Source organism: Crocodylus siamensis, chromosome 4 (genome assembly GCF_052110815.1).
Source record: "Crocodylus siamensis isolate JL-2025a chromosome 4, ASM5211081v1, whole genome shotgun sequence".
NCBI classification, from domain to species: domain Eukaryota; kingdom Metazoa; phylum Chordata; order Crocodylia; family Crocodylidae; genus Crocodylus; species Crocodylus siamensis.
The window spans coordinates 182,996,652-183,014,048 of NC_143398.1; the positions used below are offsets into that span (position 1 = coordinate 182,996,652).

A 17,397-nucleotide genomic window follows, 5' to 3' on the forward strand; every position below is an offset into this window, starting at 1 on the left:
GGTGGGGGGACAGCAAGTGGGAGCACAGGGTTCACGCTAGTGCCCTGGGGCCAGGAGTGCAGAGCCCAGGCTTGCAGGAGTGCTGGCAGGGGCTCTGCCTGTCATGGAGGGGCTGTGGACAAACCCCCTCCCCTCCACAACCCCTCAGCCACCCTCCCCAAACACTCACAGCCTCCCCAAAAACACATACCCACCTACACTTGCACACCTATCTCTACCCCCCCCACAAATCCCACATGCGTACACACACACCCCCTACATACCCACAAACCTATACCCATCCTCCCACTGACACCCTCCCGCAATATACAAGAGTAAGACCTCATTTTAAGCTATTATACTATCACCTCTATGTACACTACACAAATCGGGACAAAAATATTTTTTTGAAATGAATGAATGTTGTAGTACCTGTTTGATTTTTAGAATATAATTTGGTATTTTTCTGGTTCAGAAATGGCAAACCCCCTTGCTGAAAGGAATAATTCTGGGGGGCAAGGGGAGGGCTGTCTGATTGCAAAGGTCGGGGGTTTTGAGGCAGGACTTCTGATCCTAAGATGGCAACCAGGGGGTGGGGCACTCATCAAGGGCTGGGGCTACCCACGTGGCCCTTGATGGCTTGCCAAACTCAGTAAGCAGCTCTCTGTCCAAAATAATTACCTGATCCTGTACTCTACAGGATGTTTTTGTGAGCCACCTTCCACTTGTCACCAGGGGACTGCCAAGGTTAGCCAGTTTTTCACAGGCCACCAGAAGTGGTTGTTTTGATAACTAGTTGTGTGGGAAAACTTATTTGAAACATAGCCCCACTGTCTCTGGCTGGTCCCATTTATATGTGCAACAAAGTTATCTTCATATCTAACAAATCAATGTCCCGTCCCGTCCCCCCCCGTTAAGTTTTCCAGGCAGAATAGAAAGTCTGGACAGATCATAACTTCTCATAGATTTCATAGACATTAGGGCTGGAAGGGATCTCAGAAGATCATTGAGTCCAGCCCCCTGCCTGAAGGGCAGGAAGTCAGCTGGGGTCATAGGATCCCAGCAAGATAAGCATCCAATTTACTCTTGAGATGAGGCTGTTTTTGTAACTCCATGCATGGAGCTAAGAATTCAGGTCTTAATTTCGTAACTTCTTCCCCTTAGCCTTCCACTATTGGATCCATGGCTTTGACTGAGGGAGCTCTATGTCAGCATGACCTGATCAGGGTGGTTTATAGTGATCTTCATCCACAGAGAGAAACCTTCACTGCACAAAACAGGCAAGTAGACAAGTCAGAAATATTTGATAAGTCTTTCAGCAGATCTAGGCATTAAGGGTGAGCACAATGCTTCTTTTTTTTCTTTCTTTTGTAATTAGAGAGCAATAGGGAAAGGAGAAATAAAGTCTAGGTATTCCAGTTCACTAGGTCTATGTGGTGTTCACACTGTACAGTGAGGCCCTTTTCCTAAACTCTAGAATCTGTTAATCTGACCAGTTTAGATGCAAATAATTTCTGCATTATGTCCATGTTCCTCAGTCCTGTTTTTTGGGCCACTTATAATACGGAACATTTGACAGACCAATACTAAGATAAAATAACTTTACAGGAAGGCAAACTTTTCTATACCTTGGCTATTTTCACTTATTCTTAATTAAAATGAAGCAGAGAACTTACATATTTACTAACAAACTGCCCATGAACAATGTTGGGGGGGGGGGGGGGAGGGGGGCAGGGATAGAGTACTGGCACCTGCCACCCTGCACTGCTGCTGCCTCCCAGGAGCAAGAGTGGGTGGTCGGGGGGGAAAGCTTACATGTGGCGGCTGGTGCAACCTACTGCCTCGTGCTGTTCCCACTCCTCATCCAGCTGCACGCCTCTTCCCCTCCCCCATTGCTCCATGTCCTGTCTTGCATCCCCACCCTCGCTCCACATCCAGCCCTGTCCTCCACCTCCTCCCTCTCCCCCCTGCCCCGTGCCGCTGGCATCTCCGGGGGCGAGGGGCTTGAACACAGCCGGACGGACACGGAGTGGCGGCAGTGTGGGACAATGAGTGGTCGCAACGGCATGCAAGCTTCCCCTTACTGCTCCAGAGAGGAAGCACCAGCACAGGGTGGTGGGTAGTGGCACTCTGTGCCTGCCTGCCCCACCCATCATTCTTAATGCAGCACTGGCTGGAGCCATGCTCTGCCAGGAGCCACGCCCCCCCCCCCAAGAGCATTACAAACAGACAGATGGACTAAGCCCTATATTTCTAGTTCATTTCTTTGTGTGTGTGTGGGCGTGCACACAGCATTTCTGGTGATCACACCTTGCTTGCCCTGTGAGAAACAATAAACAAGACTTAAGATATTCTGGTGGAGTATTAGAATCTCAGTTTACATAATTAATTTTTCATGTTCTGGTCTCTTTTCAGATTTGAGGTACTGAGCTTCCTTATGTTGTGCTATAACTCTGCTATTGTCTACATGCCTGCCTCCTCCTATCAGTCACTTTGCAGGATGGGCTCCAGGTGAGACTCTAGCACTTGAAATAGCTGAAAGAGAAATGCTTCTTGAGATCAGTCTGCCCACTTGATGGATGTAACTTTCAACCGAGTCTTTGAACTTAATTGGAAACTTGTGTGAATATACACCAATGGATAGTATTTCTAGTGTATGTTTTAGTTGTAGGTCCTGGAACATAAAGTAATAGGAAAAACTAATCTGTTGTGGCTTTCACAGGTAAATTCCATGAATGCAAAAATTCTGGCTAAATATATCCTTTTTTACTCTGCTTCTATGCATTAGTCCAGCTTTCTCTAAATTGGTTTAGATTGATTTGCAAAGCATTCTGTGGGCTGATAGTTCATTTCTTAGTAACAGCCCACTTACTAGAGAAACTGTCAAAATTTATCATACTGTATACTAATCTTTCTGTGACCTCTTCCTTGAATAGTATTTAAGGCAGCTTACTGGTATAGATTCCTTCTTTCTGTTCTAAAAATTTTGAATATTTTGATACCCTCATGTCTTTTCCTGTGTACCAGTTTTTTATTACATTATCCAGCCACTGTCTTTTTTTTTTCTTTATACTTTATATTTTCAGTGCCAGTTTTTGGCACTTTTTTTATACATTTCAGTTTTAGCGGTATACTTCTATATGTCTGTGACAATGATTGCAAGCCATACAGATATAGCTTTTCTGCAATACAACAGGATCAGATTTTTTTCTATCTGTATATATTCCACAGTTGTACACTACATACATGCAGACTTCCTATTCTGTTCATTTCTTTTGCTGTTCCCAGTTTTGTTCTCAAGTCCTGTGGGGCTGAATTCAAGTTTTGTTCTCAAGTCCTGTTATGCTTATTACCTTTACTTGAGGTACACTTGAGTTGAATTTGGCCAACATATCCAGCTGGGGATTGAATTAGATGACCCGTGGTCCCTTGCAGCTCTTCTTGCCTATGAGCTGAACTTCCTTCCATACACTTTCACTCAAACTGGGTTGTACTCAATGTGCAGCACTTCACATGTGAGGAGAGCCTTCCAAACTGCTATTCAGCAACTGCAACCATTCTCCTAGTTTCTCCTTCCCCCATCCCCAAAGAAGCCTAAAAACAAACAATCAAAAAACCTGGCTTCTGTATTGTGACTACAGTTGAGCTAAAAATTTAAGTATACATGTCAAGGTATGTACATGCCTAAATGAGTAGTAACGACATTTGTCTTAGTTGTTTCTCTTACTCTAACTAGTTCTTTACCAGTCTCCTGCTTGAACAGCTCTTACTTTTTATCATAAAACATAATTTAGACTTGAGGCAAGAATTTTGTTCTGCAAAGAACCCAGTGCAGTTCTGAAAAGTGTAAAGCTAATTGCTATAAAAACACTGCTTACACTTATGGTGTATTTTTTGGGTTTTTTTCCTCAGTGCTGTAACTAGTTCAGAAATGGTACTTGAAATGATCATTTTGAATTGATAGTTGTGGTTCTAAAAGAGATCATAACCAAAGATCCTAGTTTTCCGTTATTTTAAAAATTGCAAATTCTCTGATTATATTTTTTTAACACCCCCCCCCCCCAAATCCATGACTAAAATGATAGGCCCCTCCACAGTTCCCCTAGCTCTGTGCATGCCCCTTGCCCCCAGCCCTGCCAGAGGGGACTCCCAGCTGTCTGGGCTATAGGGTCAGGGACCTGGGTCTGCAGCAGGGAGGCAGCGGCTGTTGCAGTAGGGCCTGGCTCCCTGACTCCCCTCCCTCCTGCTGGGCTTGGGCGGGGGGAAGCAGCTCCCCACCGCAGCGTGCACTCCTGGAGGGGCTAGGGGACCCATGCCCTCCACATCTGTGTGCTGGTGGGGGCTGTGTGCTGCCTGCTGTGGGCTCCCACCCCACTGCCCTTTCCCAGGGCCTCCACAGTCTGGTGTGTGAGACCTGGCACTGCAGGGAACAGTAGGGCTATGCAGGAAGCTTCCTGCTGCAAGCTCCATTCTGCCCTGGTAAAACATCCCCTCCTTGCACAGTTGCAGCAGTGGTGTGGGATTGCACGTGGGGGATGCTTCCTGCATGGCTCCACTGTTCCCTGCAGCACTGGGTTGCACATAATGGGCTGTAGAGGTCCCAGGGAGGGCAGCAGCTTAGGGAACGTGAACCTGAAGTAGGCAGCATGCAGCCTCCACCCCAAGCACAGATCTGAGGGGCATGGGTCCCTCCTGCCTCCCTGGGAGTGCACGCAGTAGCGGGGAGCTGGCCCCACCCCCTAACCTGCTGGATGAGCTGCCTGCGGCCCCGTCCTGCTCCCCACCAGGGCCCTGTGCTCATATTGTGGCCCTGAGCCTCAACCACTGCCCACCTGGGCAGCATCCTCAGCTCCAGTCTTAGCCTTACTCAAATCCTTGTGGGGGCCTCAATCCCCACCCTACTCCCCAACTTACCTGTGGTAGCTGCTGTCCAGGCTGCCTAAGGCCATGTGCATGTACATGCACATCGCGCACCCTGCCTCACTGCCCTCCTCCCATTCTCTGCCAGTCCGCAGAGGGCTCATTGCAAAAGTGCAAAATCCACAGGTTTCTCCAGTAAAATGAGAAATCTGTGCTTACCTCTGTTAAAAGGTAAAATCCGTGGCTTACTCCATTTTTCCGTAGGAAACGGAAAACCCAGATCCCTGATTATAACACTGCACTTAATGCACCACACCCAAGTTGAGTTCCTTTTCATTATCAACTATTTCCTGCCCTACAGGTAACTTTGATCCTTTCTTATAGTTCTTTTTTTGACTGTGTAAGTCAGCCTGTGCTTCATCGTTATCTATTCTTTATGCTTTTTGAAAGGTTTAATGAGAACTAGGCGAATCATGTCTGTTCTTTAATCTTGTATACTAATGCAAGTAATGTATACTAATAGTTAAGCATGCTTTTCTATTTAGAAGTCCATTAAAGTGTTCATACTAAATTTTATAATTAAGGTATGTTAATTTAAATAATGGAAAGGTAGTTTTTGAATGTCATTGGGTAAAGTTGGGGTAATATAGCTGTTTGTGCAATAAAAGATCACCTGCAACCTCTAATCTTAAAGAGCAAATTGCTTTCTAGACTAAAAAAGAAATGTTGTTAGTTTCTTTCCAACAAGGCAGGGAAGAAGAAATTAAGAAATCTTTTATTGTTGTTATTATTATTGTTATTATTGTAAATTATCAGAGTTTAGAAGAAATGCAGCCACTGCATTGTGTGTGTGCATGCCTGTAAATGAAACACTCAGCATTTACTTGTGCAGTCGTTCGCCCCCCGCTGCAGATTGGTGGAGGGGTGTCATCACTAGCTCTTGATCTACTAGGAGGTGAAAGCTGCAGTTTTACATATGGTGCAGTTTTTGCCTCCTGGCTGGCTAGCAGCAGGGCCACTGGGGCCTCCTGCTGCCAGTCAATTGGCAGCAGGAGGCACAAACTGTGCCATATTTAAAACCATTGGTTTTGCCTTCCTGCCAATTGGGAGCAAGCAGCACTGGGGTGGGGAGGGAGTGCACAGGGGAAACTATGATTACAAGAGCTGCCACACAGCGTATTTCTGCCATGATTTTGGTATGTCCCTACCTGTTTATTTGCTGGATTACGTATTGTTTCTTTAAAGGATTAGCACGTTTACTTAAATATAATAAATTAAATCATCCATCTGTTTTATCTAAGTGAATGTTAAACAGTCTCAAAACCAAAACAATAATAAAAATAACTAAACTTGCATTAAAACTGGTTCTATCAGGGTTAAATACAGTACAGTACATGCACAGTGCTAACAAGGCCACGTTTTCAAAATCCTGGAGAAATTTATAAGCCTAGAAGCATACCCTGGTTGCAAGTAGACTACCCATGTCAGACCGAAGGGACACATGCTTTGTTCTCTGGTGCTGTTTTTCTTTTTTTATGATCTTTCTGAAATCTTTGCAATAGATTTCCAGTTTTCACCTGGGTACAGAACTTTGCAAACGGCAGTAGTTCTGCTGTCTGCTGTTGGTAAGTTGCTGTTCCTTTGCAGTATTCTTTTAGGAAGACATACCTAGCAAGCATGGACCTTGTATCTAAGCTCAAACTGTGCTGTCAAGTATAAATATGCTTGTGTGTGTTCTTATGTAGATCTCCTTAAAGAACTTCTGAGAACCATTTTGAAATCTTTTTATTCCATCCATCTCATTCAGTGTACTGAGTAGTGATGCATTTTCTTGCATACTTTCCTTTTTCCTTTGGAAAAGATGCTGGATCAGTAAATCTGGAAATCAAATTGTCATTGTTCTTCATAAACTAATTATGTAGAACCTTATAGTTCTTGCCTCATGTGTCACTCCTGACCTGGTATGGCACTTGCATGTGACGAGGATAGTTAGATTTGGGCATTCGGTGCTTGCTTTCAATCAAGACTAGGTCACTGATAGTTCTAGCTGTGTTTACCATTTTTGTCCTGTTTCCGTGTCCAACTTACTTCACAGAAGAAGCCAATAAGCACACATCAAATAATGAAAGGTTTTGGCATGTGTTTGGATTAGACCTAGCAAACTAGATATTAAATGCTTTTAGACGTTTGTGAGACGTGTTTCTTAATGAAGACATTCTTAGTTAAATTAATTCCCTCACTTCTTTAAAAGACTAAGAAAAATCATGCAAGTGGTTGCTATTTGTCATATTTCCTGGAAGGGGCAATATTCTATAGGATTGTATATATTAGTGACTCAGCCAGAGTGCTGTGGCACCTTGGAGTGCCAGGAAGTTCTTTTAAGGGTGCCATTTAGTATTAGTAGCTAGGTATGCAAATACCTATGCATGATTCGCAAGATAAACACAGATTTCAAATAGGATCTCAAAAACATTTTGACTTTTTATGCGTTTTTTGTGAGTTCTGTGCAACAGAAGAATTGCTCTATTACTTTTTTTATAATGGCAAAAAAGTGAAAACTTAAAGCTGGTGTTTTCTGAGGCATGCCTTAAATCCAGTGGGGTTCCTTGAATTCGTTGAGGTTGAGAGATACTGGACAATATCATCACATGCTTCTTGTTTGGATTAGGTCAAGTTCACATAATCCTTTTCTTAGTTCTGCCTAAAACTCTTGTTCTTTCTACATCCCTTTTTAAATTTTTTTTTTAAAACTTGCAGTAAAATTTGAACTCTTGAATAAATGATATATAAAAAAAAGAGTTGGTATGTTCATTATCAAATTCTAGGCCCTACTGTGTCTACTGCTTCTAAGGGCTAATGCTTGTTACGTTAATTGTTTGCCTAAGAAGTACTGACTGTGAGTATAAAAGTAAATAATGCATTAGTGGCTGTAAAGCAGCTTCCTTGCTATCTAGAATTTAGATTTCAAAATTGTAAATAAAAGTGACTGAATGGTACAGTGTGTTTACTGTTGTGCAGTATGTGCGGAAAATTAAGTCCCTGCTCCAAGAAGTTGGCAATAAAAAGACAATTGAAAGCGTTATTATATTTTCCCCGGTTTATTTTTTAATTAAATGTTCACCTATTAATATTCTATTATTACATATCACCAGGGATCCTGGTTTTTGCTGGTAAAAAATTACAAATTCTCTCCACCCCCAAATCTGCAATTTAAAATGAAATGGCACTATGTATGGAGGGATGTATGGATGAATTGAATGCAATTGTGTATTGATATATTTACAATTTTTAAAGCAATTTAGAAGCTTGTCAGTGCCTCAGTTACTATAGTAACATAAATTTTAAATGCCTGTAAATTCTGGTATTTGATTTTGGGCTTTTTATCTTGGAAAATCAGAGCTCCCCCTTGCTTTGTCAGCTCACAAGATGTAGGTCAGGCCCCTCACTTCCAAACCGCAGCCCCCCAGCTCTGCTAGTACCCATCACTTCCCCCTGGCTCTGCCAGAGGGGGCCCCTAGCTGCCAGGGCTTTGGGGCCAGGGACTTGGGTCTGTAGCCACCTACCCCCCACAGAGCATCTGAGCCCTGGCTGCCACCCTCAGGAGGTGGCAGCTACTGCAGCATAGCAGAGCACAGAGCCCAGCTTTATCCCCAGTGGCAGGCAGCACAGCTGGAGCAGGGCCTGTGGGGAGGTTGGGTGCGGGCTTGGGCAGGGGCTAGCTTTCTGCTGTTGTGTACACTCCTGGAGGGGGCCAAGGGGGGACCCATTCCACCCAAATCTGTGTGTGGGGCAGGTATGGGATGCCTTCTGTGGGCTCAGGCACCCTGCCTTGCTGCCCTCCTCTGGGTCCTCTACAGCAGTGGTCTCCAAAGTGGGGTGTGCAAGATGATCCATTGGGGTGTGGGAAGAAAATATTAGAACTTCTATTTTATATGTATATTTATATAAATATACATGTATTGGTGGTGTGTGCTCAAAAATTTTGTACTGATAGGGGTGCGCGATCAAAAAAGTTTGGAGACCACTGCTCTACAGGGCAGAGTGGGGCTAGACGGGGAAGCTCCTGGCTGCTGTGAGCTCTGCGTTGCCCTGGTGATGCAACCCTGCCTGAACCACAGCAGCAAGGGGCACAACCCTGAGCCACTGCCCCTGCCTCTGCTAGGTGGGCAGAAGATGCCTTGCTAGGGCGATGTAGGGCTCGCAGTGGCAAAGAGCTTCCCCACGTGGGCCCATTCCGCCCTGCCATGCTGGGTCCTGCCCACTGGGCTGCAGGGCAGGGAATCTGAGCCTGCAGCAAGAAGCCTGCCCCTGCCGTGAGCACAGATTTGCAGAGCATGGATCCTCCTGCCTCCTCTGGGAGTGCGTGCAGTGGCGGGGAGCTGCCTGTGGCTGCGGAACTGTCCTGCTCCCTGCCAGAGCCTGAGGGCCCCAAGACCCACACACCAGTTGGTGATTTCATGCAAACCGCTGTGAGTACTGGCTGTGTGGAGATGATTGTGTTGCAGCTATGGGCAGTTTCAGGCCTGTGCTTGGGGATGCTGCTTTTATAATCTGAAGAGTTGACACGAGAATAAACAACAAGGAACGTTTAGTAGGGGTTTTGTGGGTATTTTTTTGCTTTCTACATAATTAGGGTTTATGTGAGCCCCTCTCACTTGAAGACTCAGTTTTCATTTTTGTTACATTTTGCCAGGCTTTGTGTGAGCGGATTTCCAAGGCAACATGAAAAACGGTGGAAAGAACATTGTGGCAGAGTGGTACTAGATCCTGAATTCATGGTGCAGCTGCTTACAGGTGTCTATTATGCCATGTAAGTAGGTGGGGCTTGGAAGTGGAAGAGAAGACTGATTTCTACCTTATTAAAATACTTGGTTTTCCCTCTGTTATGCATAAAAGCACAAACTAAGCCTCTCCTTGCATTTGATTTGTTCCATTGGTCAGCAGACATTTTGGGGGAATACCTTTGTCATCTGTAAGACTATTAGTCACCAGCATTGAGCGCTAAAGAGTGGTTCTTTTGGTTTCATCTTCCTCAGAGATGTCACTTCTACAGCATATCTTCTTTCTGCCAGTGTAATAACTTCAAACTCTAAGATAGCTAAGTTCTCTTGAACAACAGCATGACTTGCAATTACTGAGTTTGGCATTTAGCCATTTCGGATTGAAATCTAATCGTAGCAAATTAAAATTAACCTTTTAAATACTGATCTAATTTTCTTGATTGTGAGACTAATTATGATAATGTCTGAATGGCTCAAAAATGGGAGAGAATGGTTAGGTATAATATTGAGGCTAATAACAGGTCCTCTGCTTATTGTTTTATACTAAGAGAAATGAGATGGGAGAGCAGGATGAGAAGAATATGATGTTAATGTATATTCTATGTAGATAAAACGGAGAAGGGTTTCGAAAGTACTGAACAACAGAAGTCCCTTGTTCTATTTTTGTTTTTTAGATATAATGGACAGTGGGATCTTGGCCAGGAGGTATTGGATGATATAATTTACAGAGCTCAACTTGAACTTTTTTCTCAGCCACTGCTGGTAAGAAAGAGGCCACTGAAATAACTTTACTTAATTATAGGGGTGTGTATGTATATATTAATTATGTATTGTTTGTAATAATATATAAAAAATTTAATGTGCTGATGAAATGGATTTTTCCTAAAAGGTTTATTTAGAAGTTACAGTTATTGATGACATTCCAATCAGTATTTGTGGTAGGATGCTTGATATCTTTAACAGCTATTCATATAATACTCCTTTGCTTAAGTGGTAAGCTGTAGTGCTCAGAAGAAATAATTACTTTGTGCTAGGAGTCAAATATTCTTCATGCATTCATTCAGAATGCAAATGGTAGTGAGATCTACACAAAGATGGCTTCAGTGAGTTAAATTACCTGCTTTAGAAATCCTGGGGCATTGATTATAAACAAACTGCCATTTTGCTGTCATGCTCTCCTGACTTGCAGCGGTGCTGGCAGTGTGAGTAAAAGTGAGTAGAGCTGAACTTTCTAAGTCATTTTACCTACAGATCTAACTACAGATTTACAATAACTGAATCAGATGGTCTGAATCCATTCTATTCTGTAGCTAGTTTTCTAGATGAGGCACTTTTTTCTAGGAACATAATTTGTTTGCTTGTTTTTAATTTCCACTGCAAGTCTTGGACATAAAAGAAGAAAGACAAAGGCAAGACAGAGAGGTAAAAGGAGAAAGATGCATGTGACTGGAGGGGAAGAAGAAACCTCATAAAGGGAGAGGAAGAATGGTCATTTTTAGGAGGATGGGGGAAAGGATTGAAACAGGAAAAATACCAGTCAGAGTGGGATGCTGTTGTCATCTTGCCAATTATTGGTCTAGAGTTAATGTAGGAAGTAGGTTTTTGGGGCGTTCCCTAAGCTAATGCCCAATAAATTTGTTTGATTTACTCTAAAAGAAATGCTTGTTACTTAAAGTACAACCCTTTATTAAGAGAAGAATTAAGTAGTGTGGAAGGATGGGGTTTAACATTGATAAGTGCAAGGTGTTGCACATGGGGAGGAAGAACCGGCACCACACTTACAGGTTGGGGAACTCCCCTCTTGCCAGCACGGAGACGGAAAAGGATCTTGGAGTCGTCATTGACTCCACGATGAACATGGGCCAGCAGTGTGGGGAGGCAGTCAAGAAGGCCAACCGTACCCTGTCATGCATCCACAGACGCATCTCGAGCAGGTCCAGGGAGGTGATCCTCCCCCTCTATGCGGCACTGGTCAGGCCGCAGCTGAAGTACTGCGTCCAGTTCTGGGCGCCACACTTCAAGAGGGACGTGGATGATATGGAAAGAGTCCAGAGGAGGGCTACTCGTATGATCAGGGGTCAGCAGGGCAGGCCTTATGAGGATAGGCTACGGGACCTGAACCTGTTTAGCCTCCACAAGAGAAGGTTAAGGGGGGACCTTGTGGCCTGCTACAAACTGGTCAGGGGGGATCAGCAGGTATTGGGGGAGTCCCTGTTCCCCCGTGTGCTGCCAGGAGTGACCAGGAATAACGGTCACAAGCTGGCGGAGGGTAGGTTTAGATTAGATATTAGGAGGCGCTACTTCACAGTCAGGGCGGCTAGGGCCTGGAACCGGCTTCCAGGGGAAGTGGTGCAGGCTCCTATCCTGGGGATTTTTAAAAGGAAGTTAGATGAGCACCTTGCCGGGGTCATCTGACCCCGGTGCTCTTTCCTGCCAAGGCAGGGGGTCAGACTAGATGATCTACCTAGGTCCCTTCCGACTCTAGCTACTATGAAATCAAACTTCGCGTTGCGGTTGAATCAGAACTGACAGAACCAGCTTTTCTTTATTTAAGGCTATACTGTACTCACAGGGAGAATTCCATACAGCAAGGGGAATGGCCCACTTGTCTGTTTCAAAGGATTTCTCAGACTCTCTAAGTTTACAAGCGTATTTATACTAAAGACAGAGAAAGAGAAAAAAAATACACCTTGGAGAAACAAAAATGTGGACATTGGAGTCAGGAGTGGACTGGCCAAGTTTGCCAATGACACCAAACTTTGGGGCAAAGCATCCACGCCAGGAGATAGGCGGGTGATCCAGGCTGACCTGGACAAGCTCAGCAAATGGGCAGACGAGAACCTCATGGTGTTTAACACCGAAAAATGCAAGGTTTTCCACCTTGGGAGGAAAAACGTGCAGCACCCGTATAGGCTCGGCAGTGCTACGTTGGTTAGCACTACAGAAGAAAAAGACTTGGGGGTCATCATTGACCACAAGGTGAATATGAGCCTGCAATGCGATGCTGCGGCTAGTAAAGCGACCAAAATGCTGGCGTGCATCCATAGATGCTTCTCAAGCAAATCCCAGGACGTCATTCTCCCCTTGTACTCGGCCTTGGTGAGGCCACAGCTGGAGTACTGCATCCAGTTTTGGGCTCCACAATTCAAAAAGGATGTGGAGAAGCTTGAGAGAGTCCAGAGGAGAGCCACGTGCATGATCAGAGGTCAGGAAAACAAATCTTACGATGACAGGCTGAGAGCCATGGGACTCTTTAGCCTGGAAAAGCGCAGGCTCAGGGGTGATCTGATGGCCACCTATAAGTTTATCAGGGGTGACCACCAGGATCTGGGGGAACGTCTGTTCACCAGAGCACCCCGAGGGATGACGAGGTCGAACGGTCACAAACTCCTGCAAGACCGTTTCAGGCTGGACATAAGGAAGAATTTCTTTACTGTCCGAGCCCCCAAGGTCTGGAACAGTCTGCCAGCGGAGGTGGTTCAAGCGCCTACATTGAACACCTTCGAGAGTAAATTGGATGCTTATCTTGCTGGGATCCTATGACCCCAGCTGACTTCCTGCCCTTTGGGCAGGGGGCTGGACTCGATGATCTCCCGAGGTCCCTTCCAGCCCTAATGTCTATGAAATCTATGAAAACAATAGTAAATTACACAAACTTAGAAAGTTTACTTAAACAACTGTCTATGCATAGGGCTATCCCAAGGCATGCAGGAATGCACAGGGCAAGATATCAAGATAACCCAAGGAATGCAGGAATGCGGATTCCTTATCTCAGAACATTTGAATTAGGCAGTATCAGCATGTCTGGTCTTTGTCTGTTTTTCTAGTCAAGTAAGCCAATTACTTCTACAGTAGGAACTTCTTTCTCTTGGCAATCCAGAGATGAATTCCTCACATCTCAGTAAGTCTGTTAGTGTGATGAATTGATTTTGGTTAGAACATTTAGCTGGATGCTTTTTGTGAATTAAGTATTTTAAATGCATCTTACCCAGTGAATTCTTACAATACTGATTTCCTTTAGGACATGACTCATTGCACCATTAGACTGGAATTTTTTTTAATGAAATATTGAACCTGAGGAAGTGAGAATTTGCGACAATATGATGAAGCACATGGGTGGATCTGTATTTGAATTTAATAGAATAATAGTTATTGAAAATGAAATATTAGCTCCTGGTTGTAAATCATTGTACACTGTTAAAATAAAGATGCAGATTTAACAAAAGGTTGTCTTCCTGCCCCCCGCCCCTTTCTTTTAGAAGATAACTCCTTTTGAGTATAAAACTGATTGTTACAGCCTTGTTTTAACCATGATTTTCCAATGATTTTCTGACCTCCAGACATATGTGCCTCTTTGAACTTATTAAATTACACTTCAGGACACTCCTCCTTTTCCTTTCAAAAAGCATTTAGATTGTTCAAAAAGGTTGGTTTAGTTCTACGTAGGATGGAATAGATGTCCCTAGCCCTGCTATATATTAAAGCAGTTGTCCCCTTTGACTCTATAACTAGCAGAGTCTTGTCATCTAATTGTTTTCTGGGTTTTTTTTTTTTTTCCAGAAGCCACATGCAATCTAGCAGAAAGATAAAATAATGTTTAAAAAATAACATTTAAAGCAATTGTTAGCATTAAATCAAGTGCTCACTATGTGGTTTCACACATGATCTTCATCACGAATCCCCTGATTTTTAAAAGGAGGAAAGCCACAAGCAAATATTTTTAGACATCTGTATTAGGGCATTTGTATAGTTGGGAATGACCATCATTAATGTGAAAAAAAATATTACAACCCACAGTAGTTTTAGTTCTCATTAGAAAACTTTGGCTACACAGTGGATCAGTGTTTCTCTTTACACAGGTTTCTCTATTTGCATACTCTTCCAAACAGAAAAAAGTTGCTGAAATTGTAGCATCATTAATATAAGAAATAACTCAAGGGTAGAAGTTGTGTTCTGGGCTAGCTATCCTCAGCACTTCTCAAACACTGTACGTTGGGGCAGGGATAGGGGGAAGTTAGAAAGATAGAAATCATGCAAGAAAATCTAAGTTTCTAAACAAATGTGATATGGAAGTTTCACGGCAGAGAAAACCCTGAGGGCTTCTGTAGTGGGTGGTTCATTGAAAAGACGCAATATCCTTGTTCAGCCTCTCTGGATTAAAGAGTTGACCCAGTGCCACTGTGGTGATGAATGTGCTTCTTTATCTGTCTAACTTTGCCAGAGCCTGTACTCCTGATGGGAAGGCTAGACTTTTCTGGCCTGCAGCTTGTTCTGCTTTGTCACTTGTGCTGTGTAACCAGAGCTTGCAACTTAAAACGTTACTACCTCCCTGATGTATTTTGAGACCTTTCAGTGCTCATTGGCCTTGATGTGCCTGATATGATAGCATGATAACAAGGCAGTTGGACGAGATAGATGAGAGGCGTCATCATTTTAAATGATATGTTTTGTTTCTGGGAAGGCCTGTGAGTGCTGCATGGTGTTTCCTTAGCATGCCTTTGTTTTTCTCGTGGATTAAATTTATTTTCTTCTAGGATTTCTCCCCTTCAGCACCTTCTCAGGTTTTTAATATGTGTGGTTGAAGGTGCCTGTAGTCTTCCACAATTACAGGGTTCCATAATTTCCACCCCCTGTTCTTTCACAGAGGCTTCCTGGATATTATTCTTTATTTTCAGTATTAAATGTGCTCTGTGTAGACAGCACTGTAACCAGGCTTTTGGTGTCCCTGGGTGAACTTTTAGTATCAGACCCCCCTTTGCCAGAGATAATGTTGATGATGATAATAAAAATTACCATTTTCGGGCCCCTTTTCTATCTGGGCCCTGGGCGGCCACCTGGTGTGCTCATGCCTGTGTCCAGCCCTCTGTGTAGAACTGAGTATTTGAGGGACTTTAATATGAGCAGGCTGAGGTTGAATGCAAGAGCTTCAGGAAAGGGAGGCCTGTAAGCATATTTGTCTGAATATCTCACAAATTGGTGTGAGGCTGGGAGCATTGCTGAACTAAAGGAAGCTAAATGAAATGTGTTGAGAGAGGAGCAGAGTCTTATGAAGAGTGTTCAAGGTGGTGCTAAGAATATCTGAAAACTCATACTATTAATGCAAAAAATTGCGATTTGTTTCTTGGAGGCTCACAATCTCAGACACACAGTCATTTAGCAGCACAAAAGGTGTATTTGCAAATAGGGTCAGAGCAGAGTCAAAAACTTGGATTACTCCGAACCCACTAAGGAATTTTGCAGGCTGTATTTATCTTTTTCCTCCTGGGCACGTGTGCAGAAACAGGAACTCTTACAGCTCATTTCTGTTTCATACAAACATACATGTGGTTACATCACTACATCCATCGCATGTATATTATAATTAACTACTTAAGTATGCAGGGCGGAGAGGTAAATATGCATCAGCTAATTGAGCATGCTCAGAGAGCACTATAGGTCACCAAGAGTTTAAACCCCCCCCCCCTTTCAAGGACACAGTCTGTTGAATTCCAGCTTCTGTAATCTGCATGAGAAAGGCTAGGGAGAAGCTGGGGGAGAGTCTGTGATTTAGTATAAGAAGAGCTGTGGCAAGGCTGGGCAAGGGAAAAAGTCCTTGGCAGTGTTTCTTTCTTATCAGATGCAAGCTGTGCATTTCTAACACTATGTCAGATAGAAAATTTGAAAATGGAGGGGTTCCACTTCTTTCCACATGTGCCTGACTTGGGCAATTCTACAGCATACATTAGTGTCTTTATTTCAGCACTATGAACATCAGAGGATAATGCCTTTTTATCTTGTTGACCTTTATTTTATTTGAACTAACTGGGGTGTTCTTACTGTGTTCTCCAATTTTAACTTATTTTACTAAGGTTTACTTGTCTTTGGCCTGAGTAGCCAAATAGTCTGTGTGAATACAGACCATGTCTGTATCTGTCTAGCACATCCTACTTAAAGCAGACTTTAGTCTTTAACATACTTGTGTTTCTGCATCTCCAATTTTTGTTAAATCATTGACTTAATGTTATGGATTTTATTGGCAGGGAAAGCTTGTCCCACCCACCATAGCATCTGTTGCTATGAAGGATGGGTTTCTGGGTGTGGATAAATGTACTTTAGTTGTTTTAACAAGGAAGGGGAGCTGCTGCTTGAGAACATGCTTCAGCTCTTATGCTGTAATTGTAACATTTGTATGATACTGTAGTAATATTGAAACAGGCTACCTAGAGAGGTTATAGAATCTGCATCATCCTTGGCAGGTTTTTTTTTGAGCAAGTTGGACAAATGCTTGTCTTGGATGGTGTAGACAGATGGAGAGGAAGGGTGCGGGGGGTGGGGGAGGAATGATCCTGCCTTGATTAGGGGATTGAATTGGAACAGAGGTTGGCAGCTTATAGCCTGCAGGCCACGTCCAGTCTGGAAAGGTCTGATATAGCCCCAGTCGGCAGCAGGCAGCTGTGACATACTGTCCATTCCCCCCGTGTCCCTTCTAGCTGCCTTCTGGTGCTTCCCCGTACCATTGTCAGAGAATGTGTTTGTACAATAAACTCCTTGGAGTTTATTGTACAAGTTCAGAATATTTTGTAGTGTTTTATATTACTGTTAATGCTGCAAAGGTCCATTACAGGGGTGCTCAACATTTGGCCCTGCGGGCTGGATAATGGGTGGCTCTGGTCCATTGGGTTACCACCCTGGCCCCACACCCAGTCTAATCTGCAGGGTCATGCTGTCTGCCCACAGGGCTCCCCAAGGGTCTAAGAATTTGGCAGTAGGGAAGTGGCAGTTAATGTTGCCACCAGTC

At 43.8% G+C, this 17,397-nt stretch overlaps 1 protein-coding gene across 3 annotated transcripts in view; it reads left to right on the forward strand.

The window, feature by feature from the left end:
- HYCC2 (hyccin PI4KA lipid kinase complex subunit 2) overlaps positions 1–17,397 on the forward strand; it is a 91,181-nt gene that overhangs the window by 57,465 nt on the left and 16,319 nt on the right. For all 3 annotated transcript variants that reach the window (XM_090045131.1, XM_090045133.1, XM_090045132.1), the window contains exons 7-10: positions 1,144–1,259; positions 2,395–2,490; positions 9,533–9,649; positions 10,295–10,382. In XM_090045131.1, the coding sequence (XP_089901257.1) occupies positions 1,144–1,259; positions 2,395–2,490; positions 9,533–9,649; positions 10,295–10,382 (417 nt within the window). The remainder of the gene's footprint in view (positions 1–1,143; positions 1,260–2,394; positions 2,491–9,532; positions 9,650–10,294; positions 10,383–17,397) is intronic.